At 45.2% G+C, this 22913-nt stretch overlaps 1 protein-coding gene across 2 annotated transcripts in view; it reads right to left on the bottom strand.

The window, feature by feature from the left end:
* The window catches only part of TULP3 (TUB like protein 3), a 327108-nt gene that overhangs the window by 52751 nt on the left and 251444 nt on the right, over positions 1-22913 (bottom strand). For both annotated transcript variants that reach the window (XM_069228168.1, XM_069228169.1), the window contains one exon: positions 17354-17466. In XM_069228168.1, the coding sequence (XP_069084269.1) occupies positions 17354-17466 (113 nt within the window). The remainder of the gene's footprint in view (positions 1-17353; positions 17467-22913) is intronic.

Below are 22913 nucleotides of genomic sequence, written 5' to 3'. Positions count from 1 at the left end.
TGCCGATGTTTGGTCACCGTGCTTCCGGGTAAAGCCATGGCCTGTTGGCGGTGGCGTCCCCCTGGGCCTTCATGATTTTCGAGTGAGTTTTTGCCGGGGGCTGGTTTACTCACAGTTTGTTGCCTCGTTGGCTGCTCACTCTCGGCCTCGTCAGAGTCTGAATCTGGAATGGAGAATGTCTCCTCTTCTTCGACGTCGAGATGTCCAGCCGGTGTCGACGCCATCTGAAGTCTTCGAGCGCTACGATCCGCCAGTGTCTTCTTGGATCGAAATGCCCGACAGGCCTCGCACGTATCCTCTTTGTGTTCGGGGGACAAACACAGATTACAGACCAAGTGTTGGTCTGTATAAGGATACTTAGCGTGGCATTTGGGGCAGATGCGGAATGGGGTCCGTTCCATGAGCTTTGAGGATGCACACGGTCGGGCCAACCAGGCCCGCCGAGGAGTGGAAGCCCCGAAGGGCTGCCGGAGCTCTTCTTTTCTTCAGTGTCGATGTGCTAGCACTAACCCGGTACCGAGCGCAAACAATACCGTCAAATTTTCCGATTAATAACTATCTTTTCCAAACCGAAACACGGAGCGAAGAGGAACACGTCCGAACCCGATGGCGGAAAAAAAACAATCTAAGATGGAGTCGACGCCCATGCGCAATGGAGCCGAAAGGGAGGAGTCCCTCGGTCTCGTGACTCGAAAAGACTTCTTCGAAGAAAAATAACTTGTAACACTCCGAGCCCAACACTAGATGGCAGGATAGTGCACAGCATGTGTATCTGCAGCTACACATGGCATTGATCATATATGTTAAGTAAAGAAGATGTCCATGCAATGTATATACATACTTACATTAGAAAGTACCACAACTGCTACAGGCTTCAGGGGAGGAAGGAGGACTCATTAGAATCTGCAGCACTACATGCCACAAACAGATGTACACTGGGTGACATTTTCCATTCGATGGCATGTGTAGCTGCAGATACACATGCTTTGCATAGACTGAAAAGCAGTCCCCTCCTAAAATAAGCAGTGGCTAGCCTATAGGAGTTTAAGCACTGCGTGACCAACATTTGCTTGTTGGCGGGATAGCACATCCACACAGTAGTGTTTAGTAAATGTGTGGTGTGGACCATGTAGCTGCTTTGCATTTTGTCTGCCATTGGTATATTTCCTGAGAATGCCGTTGAAGCTCCTTTCCTTCTAGTAGAATGTGCTTTAGGCGTTAATAGTTGCCTTTTAGCTTTTATATAGCAAGTCTGAATACACTTTACTATCCATCTGGCCAATCGTTGTTTTGAAATAGGATTACCCTTATAAGGCTTTTGAAAAGCCACAAAAAGTTGTTTAGATTTTCTAAATTCTTTTGTTCTGCCTATATAATACATGAGAGCTCCTTTGAGGTCAAGAGTGTGGAGAGCTCTTTCAGCAACTGAATCTGGCTGGGGAAAGAAGCTTCGCAATTCCACTGACTGCTGTGAAATGGTGAAACCACTTTTGGTAGAAATTTTGGATTTGTCCTAAGTACTATTTTGTGTTTGTGAATTTGGAACAAAAGGTTCTTCTAAAGGGAATGCTTGATTTTTACGAACTCTCCTTAAGGAAGTAATTGCTACAAGGAACTTTCCATGAGAGAAATTGAAGAGTGCAAGAATGCATGGGTTCAAATGGTGGACCCATAAGCCTTGTGAGCACAATGTTAGGATTCCAGGCAGGAGCTGGTGGAGCTCTAGATGGAATAACTCTTTTAAGGCCTTCCAAAAAAGCTTTTATGACAGGAATTCTAAACAAAGATGTATGTTGTCTGTTTTGGAGGTAGACTGACATTGCTGGTAAATGAATTTTAATAGATGAATATGCAAGATTTGCTTTTTATAAGTAAAGCAAATAATATACAATATCCTGTACCGATGCTTGAAGTGGAACAATGTTTTTGGGTTAACAGTAATTTACAAAACTTTTCCATTTAGCTGCATAGCACTGCCTGGTAATAGGCTTACATGCTTCCTTTAGGATGTCCATACACTCTGATAGAAGCTGTAGATAGCCAAACTCTATGACTTCAGGAGCCAAATTGCTAGGTTGAGCATGCTGGAATTGGGATGCCTGATCTGACCTTTGTTTTGAGTCAATAGGTCTGGCCTGTTTGGGAGCTTGTGATGTGGTACTACAGATAGATCCAACAGTGTTGTGTACCAGTGTTGACGTGCCCACGTGGGAGCTGAGTAGCATAGTGAGGGAGGTGTGACTTATGTTGTTGACCAGAAATGGAATTAGTGTTGGGGGGGGGGGGGGAGGGGGGGAAAGGGAGGAGCGCAAGCAAATATCCCTGACCAATTGATCCACAGAGCATTGCCCTTGGATCCAGGGTGTGGGTACCTGGATGCGAAGTTTGGGGATTTTGCGTTTTTGCTTGTTGCAAAAAGGTCTATGTCTAGTGTCCCAACATGTGAAAATACTGTTGAATTACTTGTGAGTGAATCTCCTATTTGTGTATTTGTTACTGCGTCCTGCTTAGGAGGTCCGCTAGTTGGTTGTGTGTCCCTGGGATATATTCTGCTAGTAGCTCAATGCGATTGTGAATTGCCTATTTCCAAATTGCCTGTGTTAGAAGGGACTATTGGGATGAATGTTCCTCCTGCCCCCACCCCCCGTTTTTGCAGATAATACATTGTTGTCATGTTGTCTGTTCTTATTAACAGTGTCTTGAGCGCGACCTGTGGCTGGATTGCTTTGAGTGCTAGGAACACTGCTAGCAATTCCAAGTGGTTTGTGTGCTAAGTCTGCTGGACTGAGTCCCATTCTCCCTGAATAGTAGGATTGTTGAGATGGGCTCCCCAACCGGTCTTTGATGCATCTGTGGTGATTATGGTCTGTGGCAGAGGGTCCTGAAATGGCCACCCTTTTGATAAGCTGGTTTTATTCCACCACTGCAGAGAGTTGTAAGTCTGGTGGTTCAACAACACTAGATCGCGAACTTGACCCTTTGCCGGAGACCATTGTTGCGAGAGACACTGTTGTAGGGGTCTCATGTTTAGACGTGCATTGGGTACTATTGCTAAGCACAATGCCTTCATTCCCAATAGTTTCATGATAAAGCTTACTGTATAAGTTTGATTTTATTGTAGCTGTGATATGAGATTGCGGAAAGCTTGAATTCTCTGTGGGTTTAGGTATGCTAATGCTGACTGAGTGCTCAGAATTGCTCCCAGATGCGGTTGTATTTGCGCTGGTTGGAGATGAGATTTTTGGTAATTTATTGTGAACCCTAGACTATGTAGGGTATCAATTCTGTATTGTGTGTGCTGTTGACAGGTTTGAATGGCGCTGGCTTTTATGAGCCAGTCGCCCAGCTAGGGAAAGACATGTATATGTTGTCTTCTGAGGTATGCTGCAACCACTGCGAGGCATTTGGTGAATACCCATGGTGCTGTTACTCCAAAAGGTAGCACTTTGAACTGGTAATGCTTGACTGATATCACAAATCTTAGATATGAGATGTGCTAGATGTATGGGAATGTGGAAGTAAGCATCTTTTAGATCTAATGCTGACATGTAGTCCTGTTTTGTAGTAGGGGAAGGACATCTTGAAGAGTGACCATGTGGAAATGCTCTGAGAGGATGTACCGATTGCGAGGTCTGAGATCCAGGATTGGTCTGAGAGTACCATCCATTTTTGGTATAAGGAAGTATCGAGAATATACTCCTTTCCCTTGTTGAGCTATGGGTACCACCTCTTTTGCACCTTTGAAAAGAAGTGATTGTACTTTTTGTTTTAATAAAATGAGATGTTCCTGAGTTAGTTTGTGTGAACGAGGTGGAATGGAAGTGAGTTCTAGACGGTAACCATGTTGGATAATTGACAGAACCCACTGATCTGTAGTGATGTTGTGCCATTGTGGATAGAAATTGACCAGTCTTCCCCCAACAGGAGATGTGGGCTCTGTAGGGATGGGAGAAAGTCACTGTTTGATTGTGAGGAACCTCTGGATGTGGAGGGTTTACCTCTTCCTCTACTGTTGGATCCTCTATTGGAGCCTCTAAATGATGCTCTAGTGTAGAATTGTGAGGATTGTTTTTGATGGGTGGTTGCTGTTTCTGTAGCCAATTGTTTGAAACCCCCTCTAAATTGTGGTCTATGAAAATTATCCCTGGTGAGCGTGGTATACAAAGCCCCCATGGCCTTAGCTGTTTCTGAATCGTTTTTAAGTTTGTCTATTACCTTGTCCACCCCAGGGCCAAATAAAGGCTGCTTATCAAAGGGCATGTTTAAAACTGCCTGCTGTATCTCAAGTTTGAAACCTGAACATCTTAACCAGGCATGTCTCCTAATAATAAGCACACTGGTGTTAACTGATCTAGCTTCTGTATCAGCTGCCTCCATAGCAGATCTAATAGCATTGTTAGATATTGCTTGCCCTTCATTAACTATTTGCTGTCCCCTTTTTTGGTGTTCTGGAGGGAGATATTGTAACAGCTCTTCCATTTCGTCCCAGTGTGCTCTGTCATATCTAGCCAAAACAGCTTGGGAATTGCCTATCCTCCAGTGATTTGTGGGTTGTGAGGCCACCCTTTTCCCAGTGGCTTCTATTTTCCAGCTCTTCCTTATCAGGAGGAGGAGGATCTATGTGGGTGATGGTGGTGTGAAGGAGAACAGGAGAATGTGGTGGTGAAGATTGTTTCTGCGTTGAAGTCTCTCCCTGTTTGTGCATGAAGACCTTCTTTGATGGAGGTGCATCTTTTGAAGTGTCTCTAAAAGTCAATTTCCTTTTAAAGGACATTGGAGGGGAGGCAATTATTCTTCCTGTGTCCTTCTGACTAAGTATTGTTCTTCATTTGGCGTCCAACATCTCTAAAATACGTTGAACGTCTGTGGACTCCTGGGTAGAAATAGTTTCTTTACTACCCATGGCTTTCGACTCAAATGTTATATTTTGGTCGAACCAAAAGTACCAGCTCTGAAGATTGTGTAATCCTTTTCGGTTCCGAAGATAGTGCTGATCTTTTCGACTCCGAAGATGTGCCTTGGGATTTTCAGCTCAACTCAGAGTTCGGTGTAAGAGTCTGTTTGGTTGAAGCCGAATGCACCTTAGTCTCAAGTCTCGTGCCGAACCCGAAGGTTGGTCATCCAGACTTTCTTTTCGAATCCAACCATGGCCTGAAGGCAGTGGAGGATCAATGACCAGTGCTGGGGTCTTTTAAGTCATTTTTGTGTGATGTGATGGGGTAGTTGTACTCGCGTACTGCGCAGCAGTCAGGTAGTGGCTGTCGTCATCTGAATGTTCTTCGGAGTCAGAGACTTGGACGGAATAGACTGATCCTTGTCAACCTTCTTCTTGGGCATCTTCTTCTCCAAAGATGTCTAGTGTGTCTTCTGTTGATTTTGACGCCATCTCGAGTCGACGAGCTCTATGGTCCCAAACAGTCTTTTTAGATCGAAAAGATCTGCAGGCATCGCAATTGTCTTCTTGATGGTCTGGAGATAGACAAAGGTTGCACACAGAATGCTGATCAGTGTACGGAAATTTAGCATGACACCAAGGACCGAATCAAAAAGGAGTTTGTGCCATCAGACTCGCACGGATGTAAGCCATTAAAGGGCGTTGCCCTTGTAAGGACGAGAAAACTGACCAACGGTCTAAATCGGATTGAGTATAGATGGAAACACGATCGAAAACAATACCGATTATATTATAGAAAGGGACAAATAAGTTTTGAATTACCAAATGGAGATTCACCGGATCGTGAGGAAACATGTTCGAACCCAACGGCGGAAAGAAAACAATCTAACAAAGGACTCTATGCCCATGTGCACTACGACCAAGAGGAGGAGTTATTCGATCTCGTTACTCGAAAAAGCTTCTTAGGAGAAAAACAACTTGTAACACTCCGAGCCCAACACTAGATGGCGAACCTATTCAAAGCATGTATATCTGGAGTATCTGCAGCTACACATGCCATCAAACAAATATATATAATAAGAATTTGTAAAAAGGTAGAAAGCGATGGTATGACCATTTACAAACCTGATGTGACTAATAACTAACTTGTAATTTCAAACTGTATTTTTATTGACCTTCTGTGTCTAGTACAATAACCATTTTTATCATTAAAGTATTGGTGAATGCCCGATTGAGAAATATTTTCTTAAATGATTAACTGAATAACTGAGGCATTCATCATTTTTTTTAAAAGGTAAACCGTAAATTACTGTAAAGGATAACGGCTGTGTTCACCAAGAAAATTTCACAATTCCCTGATGAAGTGGGTGTTCACTGCGTATAACAGACTGATAACAGCGGGACATGAATATATACATCTGTAAATGGCAAAATAACAACTTTGTAAGGAGAATGCCTTACTATGATATTGTGATAAAATATCAGTCATAAACACTTATCATTCTGGAATGTTCTTCTCCTTCCCTTGTCATGGCTTCACGAAGTTTGGGGTGACTGAAGGACGGTATCAGGGTCCTTTGCGTGTGCTGGAAGCATGCCCTTTGAAGTGTGAGTGGGGCAGGGCACAGCTCTGCACCCAAACACCCTAATGGCCTATCCTGTCCACACCTAGTCCCTTTTTTGTCACTGTCTGGAAGGAATACACAAACCCTAAAGAAGAGCTGTTGACTATCATGTGACCAAGGACACTGACAGAAGGCACAAATGATTAGGACAAGAAAATGACAACTCACTAAAAAGTGGAATTTTCAGAAATTTGACCTAGGAAACTAGGGACTTACATGTATGTTAACTGTGCCCATTAGGTGGAGGCCAATTTTACAATGTTTGAAGGAGAGAGCACCAGCACTTTACCACTGGCTAGCAGGGAAAAGTGCACGGATTCTGAATGCCAACAAAAAAAAGGTTCAGCAACAGAAAGCAAAAATCTGGAGGAGGCTCTGCAAAAAAGGCCAAGACCAACACCGGTTCTATCAGAAATGACTGCTTGTTAATATACCAGACACATGTGGACTCAATGAATAGGAACATTAAAGGGTGTTGCAGCCCCCAAAGCTTTGAATGGTCACTGTATGGACTAGAGTGTGAATTATCAGTGTGTGTTTCTATATGTCCATGTAGGTGTTTATAAGCAGAGTCAGTATCTAGAGTAGTGCAACTCGCAACTGAGGCATTAATTGAGCCTATTCGGTCATGCTTCAAGTGACTGTACGTGATCACTGCTAGAACAGCAATGTCATTACCGTGTTGACAGACTGCTGTGTGCACTTAGTTTGTTAAGCTGCGGTCTGCATTGTTAAAAGGCAAAGGCTGACAAGTGTATGCAGGCTAAAGGTTTAGGAATGTGTACACAAAAAAATGGGCAAAAAATTTCTAAAGGGAGAACAGGAGTAAAAGAAACAAAATCAGGTTGAATGTGGGAAGTGTACTTATCAGGTTGAATGTGTGAGAAGCTGTATGCGGAGTATGGGATAGGTGTATAGGTGTATGTATGTGGTCGCATTTTTGGAGCATCAGGGACTGTGTGGGGGAGTGGGGACACATGCTTGTGTATGCATGGGTGTTCTTTTGTTTTGCTTTGTGAAACAGGTTAGAGATGATTGTGATTGGCATGATACAATGGCAAGTAGAGCCTAAAAGCTAACTGTCCAGACGTATGCTGGCGGTTGCCTGTTACTATGAAACAGAACTGTGGTTTTGTTCCACAGACTCAGATAATCAACAAGAAACAGGTTGATTAGATTTGAATTATCCAGGCACCAATCTCGCAAAATAAGCCTCAATTTAGTTACTTCCCATTACTTAGCCTCTACCTGAAATCCTCAGCAGCAGAAGTCTCAACTGCTGAAACTTGAATAGCTCAGCATACGAGAAAATATGAGAAAGTAGACCTCTCTCCACATAAATAAAGAAAAAGCTTGCTAACTATGACTCCTTTACCTCTGTTCTCAACAGCCCACACTGGGGCATCCTACAAGGCTCAATCATCTCTCCACTCCTCTTTTAAGATGGCGTAATGCGCTTATATGTCCTGAGTATATAATTCAATGGCACATGTTGCAAGTAGACAGATGACATGCAAAGCACCCTAAAATTGGAAAATTCGTAGACATAAATATAGCCGAGCCTAAGTGACCCCTTGTCATTGACCAAAGGATGACAACCAAACAGGTTATGCTCAACTTCACAAAAACAGAGATTAAGAACAGAGCACTCTGGGAGAACCATCAGCGTATAATGATACAGACCAAATAATTTGATGTTAACCAGCAACATCATGGGAAGTGATAAACCTTGGAGCGACCATGGACTCATACCTATTCTCAGCTGTGCATTTTAATGACACTGCTAGGAAAACCATTTACACAATACAAACACTAAAGAACAAGTTACTTACCTTTGGTAACAAATTATCTGGTAGAGACTATTCTAGTTGCAGATTCCTTACCTTAGAATTCCCTGGCGTCCGCTTACATTTTTCTGCTGAGCAGTACCCTGCGCGCGCCATCAGGTGGCGTTGTTTGGATCTGCATGCGTCGTCCGGCTCCACGTGCATCGTTGGAGCCGTCTAGGACATCACAGTTGTCTATACAGACACCGCCTCAGCACGCATACGTCAGTTCTTTTCTCACGACTTTCCACACCAGAAGCACAGAGTCACGGAAGAACTAACAGTAATGGATTTTATCTTTTTCACTTGACTCTTTGAAGTAAAAATTCTTACATTCCTTTAAGAAAGGCAAAAATGCCCCAAAAAACGTGTGTGTATATATATATATATATATATATATATATATATATATATATATATATATATATATACACACACACACACATATACAGGGAGTGCAGAATTATTAGGCAAGTTGTATTTTTGAGGATTAATTTTATTATTGAACAACAACCATGTTCTCAATGAACCCAAAAAACTCATTAATATCAAAGCTGAATATTTTTGGAAGTAGTTTTTAGTTTGTTTTTAGTTTTAGCTATGTTAGGGGGATATCTGTGTGTGCAGGTGACTATTACTGTGCATAATTATTAGGCAACTTAACAAAAAAAAAATATATACCCATTTCAATTATTTATTATTACCAGTGAAACCAATATAACATCTCAACATTCACAAATATACATTTCTGACATTCAAAAACAAAACAAAAACAAATCAGTGACCAATATAGCCACCTTTCTTTGCAAGGACACTCAAAAGCCTGCCATCCATGGATTCTGTCAGTGTTTTGATCTGTTCACCATCAACATTGCGTGCAGCAGCAACCACAGCCTCCCAGACACTGTTCAGAGAGGTGTACTGTTTTCCCTCCTTGTAAATCTCACATTTGATGATGGACCACAGGTTCTCAATGAGGTTCAGATCAGGTGAACAAGGAGGCCATGTCATTAGATTTCCTTCTTTTATACCCTTTCTTGCCAGCCACGCTGTGGAGTACTTGGACGCGTGTGATGGAGCATTGTCCTGCATGAAAATCATGTTTTTCTTGAAGGATGCAGACTTCTTCCTGTACCACTGCTTGAAGAAGGTGTCTTCCAGGAACTGGCAGTAGGACTGGGAGTTGAGCTTGACTCCATCCTCAACCCGAAAAGGCCCCACAAGCTCATCTTTGATGATACCAGCCCAAACCAGTACTCCACCTCCACCTTGCTGGCGTCTGAGTCGGACTGGAGCTCTCTGCCCTTTACCAATCCAGCCACGGGCCCATCCATCTGGCCCATCAAGACTCACTCTCATTTCATCAGTCCATAAAACCTTAGAAAAATCAGTCTTGAGATATTTCTTGGCCCAGTCTTGACGTTTCAGCTTGTGTGTCTTGTTCAGTGGTGGTCGTCTTTCAGCCTTTCTTACCTTGGCCATGTCTCTGAGTATTGCACACCTTGTGCTTTTGGGCACTCCAGTGATGTTGCAGCTCTGAAATATGGCCAAACTGGTGGCAAGTGGCATCGTGGCAGCTGCACGCTTGACTTTTCTCAGTTCATGGGCAGTTATTTTGCGCCTTGGTTTTTCCACACGCTTCTTGCGACCCTGTTGACTATTTTGAATGAAACGCTTGATTGTTCGATGATCACGCTTCAGAAGCTTTGCAATTTTAAGAGTGCTGCATCCCTCTGCAAGATATCTCACTATTTTTGACTTTTCTGAGCCTGTCAAGTCCTTCTTTTGACCCATTTTGCCAAAGGAAAGGAAGTTGCCTAATAATTATGCACACCTAATATAGGGTGTTGATGTCATTAGACCACACCCCTTCTCATTACAGAGATGCACATCACCTAATATGCTTAATTGGTAGTAGGCTTTCGAGCCTATCATGCATAAAGAGGATGATGTGGTCAAAATACACATTTGCCTAATAATTCTGCACTCCCTGTATATATATGTATGTATGTATGTATATATATATATATATATATATATATATATATATATATATATATATATATATATATATATATATATATATATAAAAATATCCGCAGTGCGGGGAGGCTTGGGTGGGTGTAAGGAATCTGCAGCTAGATAGAGATAATTCGTTACCGAAGGTAAGTAACTTGTTCATCTGAGAGACTTCTAGCTGCAGATTCTTTACCTTAGAATAGATACCCAAGTTATAACCCATGGTGGTGGGTCTGAAGGATATATTTTTATACTAGAAAGTCCTGCAGGAATGAGCAGGCAAAATGCCCCTCTCTTCTCACCTGGTTATCCAGGCAGTAGTGTCTTGCAATTTGCCGCCTGACAGATGTCCAACACGGGTACACCACGAGCTAAAGCAGTGGTAGCAGCTTTCCCTCTGGTAGAGTGAGCTCTCAAGCCCTCTGGAAGGAGCTTCTTGGCCAAAGTGTAGCAGATCTTTATACAGAGAATGACCCAGTGCAAAACGGACCGTTTCAGTACTGCCCGCCGTTCTTTGTACCAACGTAGCCCACAAAGAGTTGGTCGTCCACCCGGAACTCTTTTGTGCGGTCAAGGTAGAACGATAACGCTCTTTTTGGGTCCAGCCGATGGAGACGCTCCTCTTCCTTAGAGGGATGCAGTGGTGCAAGGAAGTTGAGCAGGGTGATATTTTGACCCAGATGGAAAGGGGTCACCACCTTGGGGAGGAAAGAGGCACAAGTTCTTAACACTACCTTGTCAGGATATATCGTGAGATACAGCGGTTTTGAAGATAAAGCATGCAGCTCACTCACTCTCCGGGCAGATGTAATTGCCACCAAAAAGGCTGTTTTAATAGTGAGCAGCCGGAGAGGAGAGTTATGCAAGGGCTCAAAAGGAGCACACATTAGGAAGGTAAGAACAAGATTAAGATCCCACTGGGGCATCACGAAAGGCACAGGTGGGAATAAATGCACAAGCCCTTTCAAAATATCTTTGTACTATAAGAGACTTAAAGATGGTTGATTGGGCAAGCGTAAGAAAGCCAATAAGGCAGCAAGATAGTCCTTTTGGGTCCCTAAGGAGGAACCCTGTTGGGCGAGAGATAGAATAAACAAAAGGATATTAGAAAGAGAAGAAAGAGGATCAACAGACCTCTCTGTACAATATGAAACAAAACGTTTCCATCGGCAGGCGTAAATCGACTTAGTAGAGGCACGCCTGGCTGCCCGAAAGACATCACAGACCTCGGAAGGGAGATCATAAAACATCAACTGTCGCCGCTCAACCTCCACGCATGAAGCCGGAAAGTTGACAGGTTCGGGTGGAGAACCTACCCCTGCTGCTGCGACAGAAGATCCTCCCAAAGAGGCAGCCTGATGCTCATTTTGAGAAGCTCTGGATACCAGACTCTCCGTGCCCAATCAGGAGCCACTAGGATTACTTGGGCCCGGTCGTTCTTGATTTTCATGAGAACTCTGGGCAGAAGTGGTATGGGCGGAAAGGCATACATAAGGACTGAACTCCACTTGCGACAAAAAGCGTCGCCTAGCGATAGCTCCCTTGGAAACTTCAACTCGCAAAACTGCTGACATTGCGCGTTCTCTACGGAGGTGAACAGATCTAACCAAGTCTCTCCCACTGCTGAAAGAGTCCTTGCGCGCCACCTCCGGATGGAGATACCCTTCGTGATCCGCTAAGCATTTTCGACTGGGCTTGTCCGCCCTGGCGTTCAGAGAACCTGCCAGGTGTTGAACCACCAGGGTTATGCCCTGGTGTTCAGCCATGCCCAGAGATGCAGAGCCTATTGACAAAAGGTCCACGACCCACACCGCCCTGCTTGTTGCAGTACCACATTGTGGTAGTGTTGTCCATGAACACCTGAACTACCTTCCCTTTCACAGTAGGAAGAAATGCTTTTAATGCTAGTCCGATCGCCCAAAGCTCCAGTAAGTTGATATGGAGCCCAGAGTCCTCCGGAGACCAGTGACCTCTGATCTCCACCTCTCCCAGATGGCCGCCCAATCCCAGAAGTGACACATCTGTCACTACTGTGAGATCTGGTTGGGGAAGGGAGAGGAGTCTGCCTTAGACCCAATCGCAGTTCACTAACCACCACTGCAGATCCTTTGCAGTCCCTTCAGAGATCTGAACCACGTCAGTAAGATTTCCCTGATGCTGTGCCCATTGGAACTTCAGGTCCCACTACAGAGCCCTCATATGCCATCTGGCATGCTTGACCAACAGGATGCACGAAGCTGCGAGTCCCAGCAGCCTCAGAGTCTGTCTCACCAAAATCCAGGATAGAGGCCGAAACATCGGTATCATAACCTGAATATCCTGAGCTCGCTGCTCTGGAGGATAGGCCCAATACTGCACTGTGTCCAGAACAGGCTCCGATAAAAGTGAACTCCTGAGAGGGAGTCAGGTGTGACTTTGGCACATTGATAGTGAACCCCAGAGAGTGTAGGAGATCCACCGTCGTCTAGAGATAGGTGACGAGAGCCTGGGGCATGGAAGCCTTCAGCATCCAATCGTCGAGGTAGGAGAAGACTGAAAACCCTGAGCTGCGCAAATGAGCTGCTACCACCGCCATCACCTTTGTGAACACCCGAGGGGCACTGGTGAGACCGAAAGGGAGCACGGTAAACTGAAAGTGCTTGTGGCCTACCTTGAACCGCAGGTAATGCCTGTGGGCAGGCATATGAAAATACACATCCTGCAAGTCCAACGCTACCATCCAGTCTCCTTGATCTAGGGCAGGCAAGACCTGAGCAAGAGTGAGCATCTTGAATTTCTCCTTCGGAGGAAGAGATAGACGCCCCTCAAATCCAGGATAGGGCAAAGGCCCTTGTTCTTTTTGGGAATCAGAAAGTAGCAGGAATAACAATCACTGACTACTTCTGACATTGGAACCCTTTCTATGGCTCCCTTGGCCAAAAGAGCCATAACTTCCTTGCGGAGCAAAACCAGATGGTCCTCCATCAACCTTTCCTTTGTCGGAGGGATAGAGGGAGAAAAAGACTGGAAGGGGAGGGAGTAGCCCTTCTGTATGATCTGCAGAACCCATTTGTCCGTTGTGATGGAAAGCCAGTGAGGGAGATGAAATTGAATCCTCCCTCCAACTGGACGGACGTGGTCCTGCAGAACCATACTAGGAGGGTTTGGGCGCAGTGGAGGAGGGCTGTGTGGTGGCCGACCTCTGGCCAGACCCTCTGGGTCTGATGATACCACAACCTCTTCCGGGATGTTGTGAAGCCTGAGGACGGTGGCTAAACTGTGGCTGGCATGGTACCACACCCCTTCCGAAGACTCGAGAGGGGCGAAAGACAGACTGCTGTCGTACCGGCGCTGAAAGGCCCAAGCATCTGGCCGTAGCTCGAGAATCCTTGAACCTCTCACCAAAGAGGTGAGAACCATCAAAAGGCATGTCCATCAAACTTGACTTAACATCCCCTGAAAAGCCAGTTGAACGTAGCCAGGCGTGGCGACATAGGGCCACTGACAATGAAATCGCTCTGCCCAGCGAGTCGGTGTCCAATCCACAGCTGATTGTAAATTTGGGTGCATCCCTGCCATCTGCCATCCTCGACAGCCTGTGTGAATGTCCCGTACACCCTCCAGGACCTGGGGCACCGTATCCAATAAGGTATGGGAAAAACGGCCCAAAAGGCAAGAGGTGTTTATGGACCTCAATGCCAGGCTGGTGGAAGAAAACATTTTCTTTCCAAGCTGGTCCAGCCTCTTGGACTCCCTGTCCAGGGGAGTGGAAGGGAAGGCACCATGGAAGGTAGAGGCGTGGACTACCAAGCTCTCAGGGGGTGGGGTGTTGTGTCAGGAAACTATGGCAGCGACCAACTGTCCTATTCACAGGAGTCCCTGTGCTTTGTTTGGACCACGTACCCAGATGGACGTCTGTTAGGGCATCATTGATGGGTAACATCGGGTCTGATGTTGTCACCCCCGGTTGAAGCACCTCGGTCAGGAGATTTGTCCTGACTGGCACCGTAGGCAAGTCTAGGTCCAAGACCTCAGCTGTCCTACGCACCACCATAGCATAAGAAGCTCCCTCCTCCATAGCCACAATAGGAGGAGAGAGCATGCCAGTACCTGGAGATGTGTCCAGTCCCCTGGCATCCCCTAGATCCTCATACCAGTCCTGTTCCAGGTCATATTCCAAAGGGTCCTCAGACCCCTCCCATTTCTCTCCTGTGCCTGGGTGTTCTAAATAATACTCAGACAATGATCTGGGCCGATTTGACGCCGGAGTCGGCGTCGTAAGATGTCGCTCCGGCTCATCCGGAATGAGGATGGGGCTACCACCGGTCGAGGAAGCATTGACGTCAGACTTGGCCCCGGAGGAGGTTTACTGTGAGGGCCCGGTGCCGGTCCAGATCCAGTATCGGATCCTGGGGTCCCCAACAGGGCTAAGGCTGAAGCCGCCAACAACGAACCCAAAGGGGCATCTGCTGACCCCGCGGGGTCCGAAGACCCACCCGAGGGTGCAGCCTGCTAAAAAATGAGACGCATGGCCTTGTAAAATTCCTTTATTTGAGCGGGGGTCGCTTCGGTCCCCAGAAAAGGGGGAAGACGCGGAGTCAGCCCTGGCAACGGCTCCGCGGAACCACGCTTGGAACGTCGATGTTCCCTAAACGCCTCGTCGGCCGGCGGGCATGGTGAAGTTGAAGTCTGATTGGACTTTTTCTTCTTGTGCCTCTTACCTGAATGATCAGATGACCTCAAATGCGAGGAAGAGGACTTGGGGCTCCAGGAGCGGTGCCGCGACCTCCTCCTACTGCGGAACCGTGAACTCCTCGGAGTCGTGCCGACCGAAGACGGCTGTTGGGCCGCAAGAAGCTTAAGGGCTCTCTCCCTCAAGGCCTTCGGAGCCATGGCCTGACAGTCAGAGCACGAGGTGGAATTGTGATCCTTCTCGAGGCACCAAAGGCAAACACGATGTGGGTCCGTCACCAACATGGTGCGATGACACGCACCACACGGCTTGAACCCAGTCTTTCTCGAAGACATTACTTCAAACTGTCAAAAAGACCTCGACCAACGTCAAAGAAAGGGTAGCTCTAGTCCGGATCTGCGCTTAACCAGCGCAGAAGGAAAAGAAGTGACGTATGTGGGCCGAGGCGACGTCTATATAGACAACCGTGATGTCAGACTGCTCCAACGATGCTGACGACGCATGCAGAGCCGGACGACGCACGCTAATCAGAACGACGCCGTTCAACGGCGCATGCAGAGTACTGCTCAGTGGAAAAATTCCAGATTCGAAGCGGATGCCAGGGAATTCGAAGGTAAGGAATCTGCAGATAGAAGTCTATCAGATAGTGCATCCTGCCTTCTTTGGGTATGACCAAAAATCACAGGACAGCATTCAGAATTAGTATCTTGACTGGTAGCCCATGCCTTTAAGGGGACATCCTTTGGAGGATTTGCCTTCTTAGTACAGATGGCAATTCCTTGCCAGCCAAGCTACAAACCATGAGCACCTAAAAATTCCAGAAGAAGCTTAAACTTAGCTATTCCCAAGGTAAGTAGCCTGGACAACTGAAGCTTTTGATGTTAGCATCAAAATAAAAGAACTGCTCATTACACTACCAAGAATGGCAAAGGTTCCAGCAATGTTGTGATTAGATCGGCTATGATGGTTACAGCACACACCTTCCCTAGAGTGACCAAAACACTGGGGAAGGCACACTATGATCCTCTCATGGCTCCCTACAATTCAGGCAGGCTGGATCAACACTAGTGCTTAAAATGAACAGGCACTACTGCACTAGTGAGCTTCACTGTCATCCTTCATGGCTGGCAGTAATCAATAAATGGCAGAAAACTAAACTGAGCAAGCTACAAAGGAAGCTGTGACTGGAGGCCAAATAGCCTGCTTTATTCAGTATGGGCTTTAAAACCCCTGTACATCCTTGTAGACTGTCAAAGCATCCATAGTAGACATAGAACTGCTTTAGGACATGCCGCAGCATAAGAAATCCATTATCAACTTAGTTTTTACCAACCACCTAACATCAAAAATGGACAGCCATCCAAGGACTCCATTTTATGGTGAACAATTTGTTGATTCATAAGAAACGGACTAGTACAATGTCTTTTGACTCTGAGCAGTTGTACTGTTTTTCTTCCCCTTAAAGAAGTTTGGGTAGAAGTTATAAAAAAATAAATTAAAAAAAAGGTAGAACAGCAGCCAGACTCACCTGTGGCATAGCTGATTATAACAAACAGTTGTTGGTGATATAAAAACAAAGCATAAATAGAAAATTTAATTCAAAGTAATAAAATACTAGGGAGACAAAAATACAATTTCTATAGGTTTGTGAAAACCTCTGCACAATACCAAAAATACAACCAGAAAACTTACACATATTCAAAGAAAACAAGGCATTAAAAATAATAAGGCGAGGAACATTAGAGCTAGAAAGGTCTAATAATCCTAGTGTGAGAGTGGAAACAAAAAACCTGAAGAAGCCTTAATTAGAGCTTTCTTTCGCATAACAAGTGCTCCTTGATCCAAATGAGGTTTATAAAATAATGAGGATCACTTCTGAAAAGTGCTCCAAGAGTATTTCACCTGACTACACCAAGATCATATTGTGCTTAATAAACACATTAAGTTGCCCCCTTCCCCAAATGGCCATCTCCTTATTTTTGTCCAACTCTTTGGTGTGTACATTGGAGAACAATGCATATGAAAGTAACAAATATTTCAAAAGGGACTGATCAATAAACAACAATGTAAAAGCTTGAAATGAAACTCCACAGGAAAGTAAAGGTCTCTTAAAATACAGTGCTCATTTACAGTAGGATGTCCATGTGCTACTCTGTTACAAACGACTGCTGTAGGGACAGGTTCTGTTAGTAGAGAATTGAGATGAGCACAAATGGAAGAGAAAACAATGCATACAAATGATTTTGCAAGTCAGTGCTCAAGTCAACTTTATTTCATCACCTGAGGTTTCTGAACAATAGTAACTTAGGATGCTGACCTCAATTTTCCGATGAAACTTTCAGCCTCACGCGATAAGTCTGTTGGATCTATAGAGATGAGATAGTTGGACGTTTTGCTCTTCTTACGCTTCCTTCCAGCGAGCAAGAATGTCTGAAAAATACAGGTCAATTACTAGGAGTACTTGGAATGCTAAGAACAAACTGTGTCACCTCAAACATCTTTTGCTACATTCCCCTTTTCACCCATTAGTGGTCAAGTCAGTTTATTTTTAGGTTTTCATAATTTGTTAAAACTCAAGGCTCAAAAACTTACCAATAGCAATGATCCTTTATTTACAGTCACAGTTTACAGTTATATAATAATAGCATGCAGCACTATCTGTCTGGGGGGGGGGATTTGGCATGCAGTTTAGTCCACTATTCCAGGCCCAACATGCAGAAATTGTGAAAGTAAAAACTTAAAATGGAATCCTTTTTTGTAAATCATCAACAATATTTTTGATACAAATTTTAAATACAGACAATGAACAAGGTACTTACCTTCACTAATGCTCTTTTTAGTGGATACTCTATATAACTGCAGATTCCTAATGTTGTGAATACCTGCAGCTGCCAAACTGAAACAGGGGATTTTTCTCAGCATTACTCCCACACAACAGCAGGCAGTGTTGTGCAGCTCCACTTGGACTTCATACTGCCCCAAATGTTATACCAGAGGCATATAACTGCACTATCCCGCTCGCTGATGTCAATTTCTCTCTACACTATTTGAGTCATCAGACGTGAGCTTACAAACAGATGAGATGTGACAAGTGTGCAGAGCTCTAAAGTGGGATCATTTATGGAAGGTGAAATGAGTTCGTTCTGCAAAACGGGCAGACAGAAGCTTGGAAAGGGATCTGCAGTTAGATAGAATATCCACCAGAAAGAGCGTTTTGAAGATGAGTAACATTCTTATAATGGATACTTCTAACCGCAGATTTATCAGCTTGCGAATAAATACCACAACAGTACCTCCCAAAGAGGTGGATCTGCTGAATGGCTTAACCCAGAAAGCCCTGCAGGACAGAACAGGCAAAATGCCCTTTCTGCCAGACCTGGCTATCAAGATGGAAGTTCTTTATGAACATGTAGACTTATGCCCACGCTGCGGCCTGCCAGACGTTTAGAACAGGCATTCTGCGTGCCAATGAAGTGGTAACAGCCTTGGCTCTGGTTGAATGAATCCTTGCTCCTCTGGGGTATGCTTCTTTGCCAGTGCCTAGCAGATTTGTATAAGACTGTTCAACTTCAAATGGTCCTTTTCTAGACTGCCTTCCCTTCTTTGCCCCAGCAAAGCACACAAAGAGCTGATCAATACATGGTCCTTGGTGGAGAGCATGTAAAAACTCAAAGCAATGGAGCTTCTCCTGGTCTATGAAGGGGGAAAGGTGGAACAAAGAATGACAGAAGGGTGATAGACTGTCTAACATGAAAAGGTGTCAAAATCTTCAGAAGAATGCCGCCCTAGTCTGTAACACTTGTTTGTCCAGGAAAAAGGTGCTGTATGGTGATGAACAGATGGAACTTGTTAGCTCATTCAGGCAGAAATTATTGCTATCAAGAAGACTATTTTGAGAGCCAATAGACATAAAGGACAGTTAAATATCGACTTAAAAGGGGTATGAACACGAAAAGTGAAAACCAAATTAAGGTTCAACAGTGGCATTATAAAAGGCCTGGGTGGAGTGGTATTACAAAAGGCCTGATTGAAAACATACATACCAGACCTTTAGGACAAGGCATCATAACAGGTGATTTAAATAAGGACAATCTGTAAAAACACTGAAAGGGCCATCAAGCAACCTCTAACAGTGTCCATGGCAAATCCCTGCTGGGCTAAGACGGCACAAAAAGCAAAATATCTGACAACTTTGCCTGTAGTGGATCTGTATGGTGGAAATACACAAGGCCACAAACTTATCCCAGCATCTGCCAGTTTTCATAGAAGGACGCATCACTAGAATGATGTCCACTAATTCAGGACGGAGTTTGAAAGCAGTCAATAGTCGTCACTGGATCGCCACGCATACGGGTGTGGACTGTGCAGGTTGGGGTGCAGTATCCTACTTTGCTGATACGAGAGAAGGGCATCCAGAAGCGGCAGGTTGATTGGAGAACAGATGCTCCTGCTGAGAAGTTCCAGGTACCACACTCTCCTGAACCAATCCAGAGCCACTAAGGTGACTAGAGCCTGGTTGTTCCTGTTGAACTTCAGAAATCAAGGCAATAGAGGTCCCAGTGGGAAAGTGTACAAGAGTCCTGTGCTCCACTCTAAGCAGAATGTGTCTCACAAAGACAGCCTTCTTTGAAACTCCAGCACACAGAAGTGCTGACACTGCATTTGTGGCAGTGGCAAATCGATCAAGCCAGGGCTCTGCACATTGTTCGAACCATGCAATGCATATGCTATTCGCGATCTGCTAGGCATCATTGGCTGAGTTTGTTCACCAAAGCTTTCAAACATCCCACCAGATAGTTCACCATGAGAGAGATGCCCTGTTGACTCAGCCAGTTCAATGGATGCAGCGCCTCTTGACACAGGAACCAGGACCTCACTTTGCCCTGTTTGTTGCACCATCAGGTGGTGATGTTGTCCTTGAGAACCTGGACCAACCTCCCTTTCAAGGACGATAGGAAAGTCTTAAACATCAAGTAAATGGAAAAAAGAGACACAAGGGTAGTAAGGGTGAAAGGCGCCGCACCTCTAGGCAGTAAACAAAATAATTTTTACCAAGTAAAGAAGTAGGAGCAAAGTCTGGTGCAACCTGGCCCAGTGCCTTACTACCCAGTAGGCACCAAAACGGGTACTTGGAGTACCCAAGGACAAAATGGGACAAGAGGGCCACAGCACACAGAATGTAATGTCCAACAGTATAGCAAGAATAGATATTCCTGATGTTGTGTTGCAGGTTGGAGGAAGTATGCAGTTGAAAAAAGTCTCAAGTCTTGTTTGCAGATGGTGTCTTTATTTGTAGGTGTTAGAGATCATTGTGTCATCATCGAGATACAGCCAACACGTGTTTCGTCACACAGGTGACTTCATCAAGGCTGGGCCGTCCGGCCAGAGTAGGTAGGTAGTGATGGTAAGTAGCAAAGATGCCCTATGATCGGTTGAGTGGGCTTGAGAAAGTAAAAATTATCTTTTTAGAGTAGTAGACCTGTGAGTAGTATGGCTGCCCAAGCAGCAGCAGGTGCGTAAGGTAAAGAACACGTTTGGTAAAACAGGTATAGGAGGCCCTGATACGCCTGTAGTCATAACCTGGAAAGCAGAGTAGCGAAGTGCTGCACGCAGTCTCAAGAGCGTGTAATGGTAGGGCATCTTTGCTACTTACCATCACTACCTACCTACTCTGGCCGAGGCTGAAGGGGAGCACAGCGAACTGAAAATGCTCTTGGCACACTCCAATAACGCCTTTCAATGGAAAGACTAGAAGGTGAAAAAAGGTGTCCTGAAGGTCTAAAAATTTTATCCAGTTATCTGGATCCAGAGCAGACAGAACTTGAGCATAAGTGAGCATCTTGAATTTGTCCTTTTTAGGAAAAATTGAGAGGACATTAATCTAAAGTAGGACAAATCCCTCCCTCCTTCGGCACCAATAAACAGCAGGAATAACACCCAGTCCCTTCCAATGGCTTCTGTATCCAAAAAAAGCCCCAACTGAATGTCGGAAAATAGACAAATGGTTCTCCGAGAGCTGCTCTGAAGTGGGTGGACTATGTGGTGGATATAAAAGGAATGGTAAGGCATATTGTATCCTTGCTGGACTATTTGAAGCACCCATCTTTCAGATGTTATGCTCTGCCAGCCATGGCTGAATCCAATAGGGTAGCCATGTGCTACTGTGGGCAAGTTAGATCAGCTTCGTGAACATTGTTTGGGGGGGGTGGTGGTGGAGGGGGGTTGGTCGGGGGAGGTTTTTTTTTTGGAGCAGGAGAGGGGTATATTTTTGAGCAGCATGTTGCTTCTGAGGTCCTGGACTATATTGTCCAGATCCCCGATCTCAGCCACGACCAGGACGCCTGTTGCGGTGTTGGTGGACCTTGATGTTATCTTTGCACCAAACCGCTTTCAAAGCCGTGGAAGGGGAGACAGTGTTGGGGATACTACTGGATGTGTGCAGAAAGGCAGGGGGAGCGCACTGTTGCCCTGCTTTCCTTGAAGCACTCCAGGGCTGAGTGTGTACTGATCATCTTGAATTATCTGCGCAACTTTGGCAAGATATTCATCAGGAAATGTTGGCAAGATCTCACTGGCCATACCCCATAACACATGAGTATCATTGCAGAAGGCAACTGGCTTTTAATGAGCAAAGAGCAAGGCTAGCTGAGGAAAACATTCTCTTCCCGAATGTCTCATGCATTTTGATTCCCTATCAGCAGGTGCAATAGGTAATGAGGGGTAGGGAATGAGTTAGGGGTCAGTCTACTGAATGGGTTAGAGGTAAGAAATGAGTTAGGGGTCAGTCAACTCATGGATGCCACTTAGTAGATGTGTCCAGTCCACTACATCCCGCAGGTCCATAATATGACTGTCCTCATCATAACAAGGAGATATAGCATTCCCGTCATTTACAGTATCACCATGTTGACTGTGTCTGGAGTCAGTGTCAAAAGGAATGTGGAGTATCTTAAGTGTGGCAGTCTTCAGTCAGAATGAGGTCGGACCAGGAGTACCAACAGATGTGGAGGGTTCTACTTCGGTCGCATGCGTTTCCCTTCAGAGTCTGGTAAGATAATTGGTTCATCTTCCAGTGTCAGCGGTGTCGGAGCTGCCATGGCAGGAACTGGCATGGATTGTGGCATTGGATTCAAAGGACAGGTAGGGCACTGGCCCTGGAGTTGGAGCAGAATCATGAGATGCAAACAGCATCGAAGATTGATTCTGTCAATGGTAGTCTGTCTGGAGGCCTTCTCAGATCCATGTGACCCAAAGGTGTGCTAGTGAAAGCCCAAAGGGTCCAAAGACTGGCAACATGGCTTCCATTAAAGCAACTCCTGGTTGTGCTATTGCCAATGAACTCTGGAGTTCTGACTGCATCAGTATGAGCTGTGGAATCGGTTCTTCGGTAGGAGCTTGGGACCGACACCAGGTGGACTTAGACGCCCCTGCTATTTTGCTGGATGAGGAAAAGTCAGGGTTTGACTTCTTGTGTTTCTTTTTTGAGTGGGATTTACCAGGAATGGCTTCTAGAATGCAAAGGGGTCCACAACCTCTGCTTCACCCTGGACAGGCCCTTACTGAGTTTCCAACTGCGTTCTGAAAAGCAGAGCTTGCCTTTGCGGTCCCAGATCCGGGTGCTGTCCCAGCAAGATTTGGAGTTGTGCAAAGATCTGAGACACCAGAGATATACCAAGTGGAGATCTGTCACCGACATATGTTTGTTACAGTCCCTACAAAGTTTAAACACTGTTACTCTCCCAATTACCTTGGTGCGCTGGCCTAACCTTCCCCCTCGTTCTCTACCTCTCTCTCCCTCTTTTCTCTCCTTCTCTTCCCTCTACACTTATCTCCTTCATGAATATTTTTTCTCACCTCTCACCTTAGATGACGCCTTA

The sequence above is a fragment of the Pleurodeles waltl genome, chromosome 4_1 (assembly GCF_031143425.1).
Source record: "Pleurodeles waltl isolate 20211129_DDA chromosome 4_1, aPleWal1.hap1.20221129, whole genome shotgun sequence".
NCBI classification, from domain to species: Eukaryota; Metazoa; Chordata; class Amphibia; order Caudata; family Salamandridae; genus Pleurodeles; species Pleurodeles waltl.
Note: the sequence above shows the minus strand (reverse complement) of the source record. Positions and strands in the feature narration are given on the sequence as shown.